At 43.6% G+C, this 10,161-nt stretch overlaps 1 protein-coding gene across 8 annotated transcripts in view; it reads right to left on the reverse strand.

Annotated features, from left to right (window-relative positions):
* The window catches only part of PRUNE2 (prune homolog 2 with BCH domain), a 260,505-nt gene that overhangs the window by 67,647 nt on the left and 182,697 nt on the right, over positions 1-10,161 (reverse strand). For all 8 annotated transcript variants that reach the window (XM_064579598.1, XM_064579595.1, XM_064579596.1 and 5 more), the window contains one exon: positions 9,233-10,001. In XM_064579598.1, the coding sequence (XP_064435668.1) occupies positions 9,233-10,001 (769 nt within the window). The remainder of the gene's footprint in view (positions 1-9,232; positions 10,002-10,161) is intronic.

Genomic DNA, 10,161 nt, shown 5'->3' on the forward strand with positions numbered 1-10,161 from the left:
AGAAGATACAAATAAATAATATTAGAGAGAGAGAAAAGAATGTAACTGCTGAGCGGAAAAAAATAATAAGAGAATATATGAACAACTTTATTATGAAAGTTTTGATGAAATGGACAATTTTCTAGAAAACTACTGAATAGCAAAGGTGACGCAGGAAGAATGAGAAACTCTGAATAGGCCAGTAATCATTAAGAAATCACATTACTGGGTGCCTGGGTGGTTCAGTCGTTAAGCGTCTGCCTTCGGCTCAGGTCATGATCCCAGGGTCCTGGGATCGAGTCCCACATCGGGCTCCCTGCTCGGCAGGAAGCCTGCTTCTCGCTCTCCCACTCCCCCTGCTTGTGTTCCTGCTCTCGCTATCTCTCTCTCTGTCAAATAAATAAATAAAATCTTTAAAAAAAAAGAAATCACATTACTAGTAAAAAAAAAAATCTATCCCTCCAAATAAGCAACAGGCACAGACAGGTTCTAGAAATATTACCTAATCCTCATGTATTAGATGATCCCCCTGGATTATATAAATTATTCCAAAGAAGAGAAAAAAGAGAGAAGTTTCCCTAGTTTGTTTTATGGTGCCAATGTAACTGTGATTCCCAAACTAGACAAGAGCCAGATGATGAAGGAAAATCACAGGCCAGTGTCATTTATGAAAATTTAAATGACTTTGAACAGCAGAAGTGAACTAGATTCTTCACTAAGGTTTCTAAGATCCACTCATCTAAATGACTTTGCTATCCGCCTTCCATTAATATGTGACTTGAAGCTACAACTTCATGAGTATAACTACTGTTTGTAGCCGTGAGGGAAATAAAGATGTGGACGCCCTAACCACCGCCTCGAGGGGCTTCCATCCAAGTATGTTAGTAAGAAAGACTCTAATAAATACAACAAGAGGCAGAATGTGAGGAAGGCCACAAAACAGGTGCAAAGCATAGGAAGATTCAAGAGAGGGAAGGCTTACTTCTGTTTGAAAAGACTGGAGAATGTTTTCGGAAGGAGGAGGCATTTGGTCTGGGTCTTAAATGAGAAGTAGAATTTCAGTGTGCAGAGAATAGGATGGAGGAAGATCGAGGAATTTAAGGAGGTGTTAAGATAAGAGCAAAAAGCAAGGGGAAAAAAAAGTCTCTTCAGGGGAACCATGAAGAGTTCTATGAAGAGGATATATGCATTTATTTATACCTCCACTTTAAGGCAATATTGGTAGATATGTAAAAATCCACCACCACCACGTGACTTAAAAATAGCTGGAAAAGAAAAATAGTGGTAGGATCACATCATGGAGTTAGAACTTGGGCAAATATAATAAAATACACATTCCAGAATTCTATACATTTGATACGGGCAAGTGATCCATCTGTGTGTGAAATGAAAGCTTTAAGGAGCCAACTCAAAAGGATAAACATAAGCAATTATATAAATGTTGTTAATTAAAGGAAATCATGTTCCTTAATAGTCAAGATGGAGCCTGAACTGGACTTGCTCACGAGAACACAGGTATTCTGATTAGAAAATCATGCTTTCAAAGAAAAAAAAAGAGAAGAAAAGAGAAAAGATAGGAAAAGAAAAGAAAATCCCCATACTCTCAACAACATCCTTGGCACAAGAGATGAGTTTCACTGCGCTGACCTAATGTCTTGCATCAGCGTGAGCCAATGGGAGATAAGAAAAATAATACAGGACAAAGAAACTTAATGGTATCCTCTGCAACATGGGACAAGTACATAGTTCCCTGGTTTGCGCTTAACCCTGGGCAGATTTGGGGACATGTAAAGAAACATCTGCGTTACACATTTTTCACTCAGTCTTCCATAAATTTTGATTTGGAGTTGACCAACATATTGAGATAGTTTATGGGAGTGAATTAAAAATATTCCTGCTGGGCCATTACCTAGAACAAAACTCTCTTAGGCTGACAATTAAAAGAAGCCACATCCCTTAACCAACAGTTAACATGGAGAGAAGGTGGCGTCCTGATTTCTTCCGTTGGCACAGCCTGGATTTCTACAAAGCATGACCCAATCCTGGGGTGACTCTTCGACAGCCCTTGTTCTAAGAGAACTCTCCCGTGGATCTTAGAACCAGGTCCTCCAATGCACTGGAGGAATAGTTAACTACCCTGTACGTTCACAGATCTCAGTATACTTTTCCGAAGCTGAGGTTCCACGGCTTTCTAATTCAGCCAGCTGTGTGGAATAACATCTGGGTGCTGCTTCAGCTTCACTCTCTTACTTTGTCCCCCTTGCTCTCTGCCCTAGGAGGCTCCCTCCCACTCTGAATTCCACTTGGTTTTGGGGGCCCTAGTGGGAGATCAGAGGGAGGAAGAGGGGAGGCAAGGATCTGCTCTCCTCTGGCTTCCTCCCTGTGGGAAGGCCCCTGGCTGGCTGTGTCCCTCAACACTAGGCCACGGCTATTCTCAGGAAAACTGACATTCTTGTTCTGGGTTCTGGAAAGCACCCTCTCCTTGCCCCTGAGGCCTAGGAACGAGAACAGCTGTCCTGTTTCTATTCCTGAGCGACTACACCATTCCTTGTGAGCTCCTCACACTTTGCTTCCATCTTTGTAAATACTCCCTTTATTAAGTATTTCTTGAATTATCCTCATTTGAATGTGTCATCTCTCTCCTGCTGGGTCCCTGATAGACTGATGTATCCTGCTTTTGTAAGCCATGACTTCTTGTCTCTCCTCAAATGCCATCAATTTTCATGGAAGTCTTTTTTTTTTTTATTCCTGACATCAGTTTTGACATTTCACTATTCCAGCTGGAGAAATACCTTGGATTCTTCCTCAGACTAGAAGCCAACACAACACAAAAGGGCTCCTCTGTGGGTGTTCCTCCCATGGGACAGCCGACTTGTACTACCTCATCTTGGTGTTCGTGGCCTTTTCTTACTATAAAATCCTTTACCACAAAATACCATGTCTATAAATATTTGGAAAACTTAGCTGTACATTGAGGGGCTTTGATTCCCTCCCCCCTCTCTGGTCTCTGGCCACTTGAGTTGGCCCCACAAACCACAGATGGGGAACAGCCCACTGACAGGGCAGTAACCATCACAAATGAGCCGTGGTGTAAAATGTGCATTCAGGCCTGGGAAGGGCTCAGTAGGTCACACGACAGAGTGAAGGCTCAGCGGCGAGTTCTGATTCAGTTATTCTCCAAATAACACTGGGAATTTTGGCTATTAAACGCGATGCACTTCTCAATGGGACAACGGAAGAATAGGAAGAAATACATCAACCTGTAGAATACTTTGTAAAAAATGATTGCTTTGGCCTCTGTGTCTTATTGACAAGCACTGGGCTGGAAGGGAGAAGACAGAAGTTCAAGTCCTTATGTTACCACTGTCTCATTTCTGGATGACATTAACGGCTCATTTACTGAGCTGGTTTATCTATGAAGTAGGCATAATAAAACTGGCCCTGCTGCTCTCAGTTGGTGATTGGGTGGGACCAGACTTATGTGACATCTGTCCTGGGTAAGGTTGGCCAGTAGTGGAGAGCTAATATGGGCTGGTGGGGAGACACGGAAAAAAAACAAAAAAAAAATTTTTTTTTTTCCCAAAAAGGAGACTAAGGCCTGAGTCCAAGTACAAATTTAAAGAACACTGAATGATATTTAATTATCGCCACCAAGCCACCAAACGCAACACATCAAGTGATCAAATATAATTACAAAAATAAATGAACACAGAGTCAATGCCAAGTTTGGTGTTCTAGGTTTGGTTCAGGGCAAAGCCAAATAACAGTGAATAAACAAGGGACAGCTGTCGTTTATGGAATATCAACTTACCTTGGAGAAAAGGCGAATGTTTGGAACTGGGATGCAGCCCATCCAAACAGCAAGACCCAGAGAGGGGGTAGTATGTGCTCAAAGAGCCTGATTCTTCTGCTTGCCCAAACATATCGTTACCCAACGTCGAGAGAAAGAGTCGACAGATTATTTCTTTACCTGTTTTTCATTTTCAGCATTCACATGGGTTTAAGACCCATTGTACTAATTCCTCAGCTGTAAGTCCCAGACAGAAAAAATCTGGTTTTGGAGGGTCTCGTGAAAACTGTATAAAGATTTAATGGGGTCACTCACAGGGAGAAAAGGGAGTTACTTCCCACAGTCTTGTCAGACAGAAAAAAAAAGGCCAGCATCACTAATTTAAAAAGAAAGAATGCACAGCGATGACCATAAGAAGCAGGTTGTGTGCAGTATGACTCTATTGCGTTTGAAGGTCATTTTTATTTTAGGGAGTACCAAATAACTCACCTCACAGGGCTAGGAGCTATAGCTCCACAAATATAAGGATCAGGTTATTTCTTCTTTTTTTTAAAGATTTTATTTATTTATTTGAGAGAGAGAGAGAGCAAGCAAGCACAGAGGAAGAGTGAGAGGGAGAAGCAGACTCCCTGCTGAGCAGAGAGCCCGATGAAGGGCTCGATCCCAGGACCCTGAGATCATGACCTGAGCCGAAAGCAGACGCTTAACCAACTGAGCCCCCCAGGCGCCCCTGGATCAGGTTATTTCTAAATACTGTTTCAAAAGCCCATGTGCCAGAGCTCCCCCTCGTCCTCCTCCACTCTGCCTCCCACTGCCCTGCCCCCACCCTTGCATGTATCTACAAGAGACCAGATAAGTAGAGTCAGTCTACTTCCTCCTCTTGGAAATTATTTCCATTTATCATCCCTCACAGCTATTTCCTTACCCCACACCCAGAGAAAGCCAATATATTTGTATATTGATCAACCCACTTTTATATAATTTAGATGGTAGTGAGTTTACAAATGTTAATGGTTTCATGTTCACTTAGCAAGTAGTTAGTTCAGGCTTTTGAATATAACCTATGATTATTAATATTATTTGTCAACTTGGCTAGGCTATGGCGCCCAGTTATTTGGTTGAACACCAGTCTAGATGTTGCTGGGATGGTATTTTTTTTAGATGTGATTAACACTGAAATCAGCAGACTTTGAGTAAGGCAGATTATCCTCCAGAATGTGGGTGGGCCTTGTCTAGTCAGTTGAAGGCCTTAGGAGCAGGGTCTGAAGTTTCTCAAAAAAGAAGGAACTCTCCTCAAGTCTGCAACACAGAGACTCTGCCTGTTTCCAGCCCACTATCCTGCAGAATTCAGACTCAAGACCGCAACAACTCTTGCTTGAGTTTCTAGCCGGCTGGCCTGTCCTATAGATTTCAGACTTGCCAGCCCCTAAACCTGGGTGAGCCAATTCCAATTCCTTAAAATAATTTTTCTCTCTCTCTCTCTCTCTCTCAATCAAAGATAGATGGATAGCTCCTATTGCTCCTATTAGTTCTGTTTCTCTGGAGAACCCTGACTAGTACATAACCAAAGGACCCTTTTTTCGCAGGACATTCTTGCAACCATGTCTTTTTTAAAAGAAACCTATTAACTAGTTCTTCCCTATTTTAAGAACATTGTGTGTGGTGCAGATTATTGTGCCGATGTTCTCTGTGACCCCATCGGAAAGATTGGGCATATCCATCACTGTCTTGGGAGTTGGGGTGTGATCCTGAGCTGGCGGGTCTATAGCTGGAGGATGACCAAGGTGTTGGCAAAGCCTCTGGGAAGAGGGAAGATGGATCCTAGGAACCAGGACCCAGCGCTGCTAATCTCAAGGGAGAGAGTTTCTCTCCCCATACTCATAACGAGTTCTGTTAACAAGAGGAAGTCGGTGAAGTACAAGGAGAAAAACCACCTTCTGAGGCCTCCTTGCATTTTGACAATATGGCTTGCAGTTCTCAAACCAGTGTGGGAACTTGAGTGAGGGGGTGCGGCAGGGGGAGGGGAGGGTTCGAAGCCAATTTGTAGCTGGTATGTCATATTGCATATACTATCAGCCTACTTCTCTTTTAGAAGCCCAAACTTCAGGACAGTCTTGGTTCTGCCCTATGACCAAACTCTGTGTCAGAAGATGTTTCCAGCTTTTTAGTCAGAAAAATAGGACTATCTTATATTGCTTCTGTGATTATCTTCCTGTGTCCATGGTTTCTTTCATCTCTCCTTCCTAGACAGCTTGGCTGACCTCTTACCCTCTTCTTTGCCTTTCCAAATTATGACCTTCCCTTAATGCCCATCTCGAATTATACCTCTCAGGGCCACATTATGCCTTTGGTGGGCCTTAGGCACTGTTACTTTCCCGGGCTCTTTCCTTCATTAAAAAAAAATCCAAAACTGTCTTTTACCTCTGCATTGGTAGGGAAAAAATATAATCCACACAGGAGCATAATCATTTTTTTTCTTTAGATGTTAAAAGAAATTCAAAGTTTCACGTGGGCCCTTTAAACTCCTGGGGGTCCTGGGCACTCTGCCTCCTGATGCGGGTGGGTACTAAGCCACCCCGGCTCCTCCTCTGTAAAGGTGCCTTATGCAGATGTCTCCCCTCTTAATTCACTAGCATGAACACACACTCTGGACATGGAAAAACTTAAAATCAAATCCCAGCTTCTTCACCTTCTAACTGGAAACCATACCAAGTGATTCAACCGTTTTATTTTTTTTTTTTTAAGATTTTATTTATTTATTTGAGAGAGAGAGTGAGAGAGAGAGAGAACAAGCAAGGGGAGAGGGAGAGGGAGAAGCAGACTCCCTGCTGAGCAGGGAGCCCGATGCGGGGCTCGATCCCAGGACCCTGGGATCATGACCTGAGCCGAAGGCAGACACTTAACTGACCGAGCCACCCAGGCGCCCCTCAACCTTTCTAAACATCAGTGTCCTTCCTTGTGTAATCCCTGCCAGGGTAATATGAGGTAGTGCATACATAGGGCTTAGTACCCCGTCCGTGGCAAATGCTCATGATAGGTAGCTATTCATATTTCTACATATGCTGGTCATTAATTACTTTAATTTACATGTTACACTATTATCTACCTCTTTACCTGTGTTTAACTCCCTTCTTAAACTAGAGGGCTGTGAGGAAGTTTTAGACCAGTGGTTCTCAAACTTAAGCATGCACCAGAATTACCCATGTTAAAGCACAGATGGCTGGACCCCATCTCGATTTCTTGATTCAGGAAGAGTAAGGAGTAGGGTCAGTAATTTGCATTTCTAGCAAGCACCCAGGTGATTCTTTTTTTTTTTTTTTTGGAGATATTTTAATTTTTTTTTTTTTTAAGATTTTATTTATTTGCGAGAGAGAGAATGAGAGACAGAGAGCACGAGAGAGAGGAGGGTCAGAGGGAGAAGCAGACTCCCCGCCGAGCAGGGAGCCTGATGCGGGACTCGATCTCGGGACTCCAGGATCATGACCTGAGCCGAAGGCAGTCGCTTAACCAACTGAGCCACCCAGGCGCCCAAGCACCCAGGTGATTCTGAGGCTGCTGGTTTTATTTAAAAAAAAAAAAAAAATTTTTTTTTAAGTAATCCTCTACTCCCAACCCCCAGATCAAGAGTCCCATGTTCTACCGACTGAGTCAGCCAGGTGCCCCGAGGCTGCTGGTTTTAGGACCCCGCTTAGAGAATCACTGTTTCCCACAACTCCGTACCCTCTCAAAATCTAGCACAGAGGGACCCTTTCAAATACAGTCAAGAGCAAATTATTTATGCAAAAGGTAATACAAATGCCGGCGGGAAAATATGCCCCCTCCCCTAATTGTGAGAAAATTTTCATTACTTCAGGGGCTGAGCAGAAAAATATGAGAAAGAAATCTTCCAGAAAGAAAGGGGGCTAGTGATACAATTGAACAGTCTCATCTGTCGAATTGCAGGGGCATGTGCAAAAATGCAGACAAGAAGCCAAACAATGGCTCAGCCAACTCGAGGCTGCCTGAGTTCTGAGCTCAATCTATAACAATGTCAGAGGGACTGCTGGGATCCATCTGCTACTCTCTTTCTGATAACGGATCTGGGGTCTTTCTGGAAGGAAATAGCTTGACAGGACGAAAGACAGATTAGGCCAACTGAAAAGGTCTGGATTTAGGAAGCTGACCTTGAATCTGAGCTTTTAACTCTTTATGGCACTCTACTAACCCTTGATATATTCCTGCTGTTCCTTCTTGTTTTCTTATTCCTTTCCTGGAGAAATGCAATTTGCGAAGACCAAAGCTCTCACGGACACATTCCGTTTGTACCCAAGTGAAGCTTGCACAAATGGGAGCTTGAGGAAGGCCTGAGGTCCTCCAGCCCAAGTCACCAATTTTATGGAGGAAGAAATGTAAGCCTAGGGTTAATCCCCAAATACATGGCCAGTAAGGGCAGAGCCAGGCTGGAATCCAGAGTCTTTGACTCATAGTGAGTATGTGGTATGCACAGTCTTTTATACTCCTGAAATGAGTAGGAAAAAGAGATCTTTTTTTCCACGACATTTTAAAGAGGAAACATAATCTTCTTCTTGTCACAATTTGCCTTTTTGTCCCTGGGAGCAAGAGGGCTCCATCAGGACATATGAAGAGAAACGAACAACCCTTCATGGTATCAACAGGGCCTGGGAAGCTCGAGGGCAGAGATGACATCCTGTTCCATGACATTCTGCCATATATCCACTGGCTACCCAGAAACTCCATACAGAGCAGACTCTCAGACACCATGTGGGGAATGAATGAATGAATCCCTAGTTTGATGGTTGTTTGCCAATTTTTCAGCCAGTTGGGGAGTGAATGTTTCACGTGAAGATTTTGAGGCTCAGTTAGCCCTTATCGTAAGTGAGGTAGGACATAAAACCAGATTTGCCCTTTGCGTGAGATAGGCTGTGTGTCTGCTGGAAAAGCATGGACTCTGGAGGTGAAAACCTTCGAATTCCAGAGTGTTCACTCTGGTTACTTAATTCAAGGCACCCCCACCAGCATGTGGAAAGTAAAGGTAATAATGCCTACCACCTCAGGGTGGTTGTAAGTATTAAATGAGATGATGTGAGCAAACTGTTTGGCGCTCTATGAAAAAATGTAAGTGCCCTCCCTTCTCTGGTTCCAGCTGCCTATTTAAGAGTAATATAGGGATTGAGTAGGTTGAGTACATGTAAGTATCGGAAGGGTAAGTACAGACTCTGGATGGAAACCGAAGGGTTTTTGGTTTTGTTTTTTTGGCTGAAAATACACACAAATCGTCATTATCTTTATGGTTATCTAGCAGCTGCTTTTACGGATGGTACGCTTGGCCATACATAGAAGCAAAGCTCCCATCATCATCTAGTTATTCTTCATATTCCACAATCCCTCACCTTTTCCCCAGATTCTAACACAATATTTTTCAGGAAAAATAAATAAATAAATAAATCTAGCTTTTGCGCTTACCCGTTTGGCCTCGGTTTCCTTGTTCTGGGCTCCAGAAACTCTGTCTCCTCCTCCATTTCCGTTTCAAGGATCCTGTTTTTCTGAGAAGGCTGGGGTGGCAGCATTTCCCATTCATTGTCATGGGCGACAGCCTGTCGCAGAACTGCATCTGGGCCAGCCCTGCCTTGGCTCTTGCTCTTCCGGGGTTGGCTGCCCAGACCAGGGGCCTCTTCTAGTGCTAAAGATTCCACAGACTTCATTCCTCCTAGAACCTGCATTTGGGGACCTTGGCCCAAGCCACAAGCGGAGGTCAGCTCTACCACCTTGCCAGACCATCCAGGCCCCGAGTTCCTAGCTTCCAGTGACTGATGACCGACCTCACCATGGCCCAAGACCATCCAGCTCTGGTCTTGCCCAGGGCTCTCAAGAGATGATCTCTTATCACCTTTGGGAGACATTCTCTCTACAGGATGAGAATCTTCTCTTTCATTTAAGGAGGCAGGCTGACAGGAATCTGGGAAGCCTGCTAGCTGAGTTCCTGGCAGCCCTGTTCCTTCAGAACCTGTGTGAAACTCTCCTAATTCACACATGTATTCTCTGGCTTCACTGGGCCCCGGAGTTGGGGGTGAATTTTCTTCATCGTTTACAAGTATGTAATCCATGTGTAGTGCATGATGATCTTCATTCTTCTCCGTGTACACTACTTCCCTGTATTCTGGTGTTAGCTGCTCAGGCTCTTTGATAGGAATTACTTTTTCTTCTTCCAATTCTGATATTCCCTCGGTGGTACCTAGAAGTGGAAGATGAAGGCGAGAAGGGGCGAACAAGGCTGAATTAACACGTTATGTGATTTGTGATCTTTGCAAATGATCCATCTAAGGAGAGATAATTTAAGAATTTTTATTTATTTTTTTTTGGTGGAGCTGTTGTATTTTCTCAGGCACCCTCAA

Source organism: Mirounga angustirostris, unplaced genomic scaffold, assembly GCF_029215605.1.
Source record: "Mirounga angustirostris isolate CCGP_5_RB_7025 unplaced genomic scaffold, mMirAng1.0.hap1 SCAF_15, whole genome shotgun sequence".
In the NCBI taxonomy this organism is placed as follows: domain Eukaryota; kingdom Metazoa; phylum Chordata; class Mammalia; order Carnivora; family Phocidae; genus Mirounga; species Mirounga angustirostris.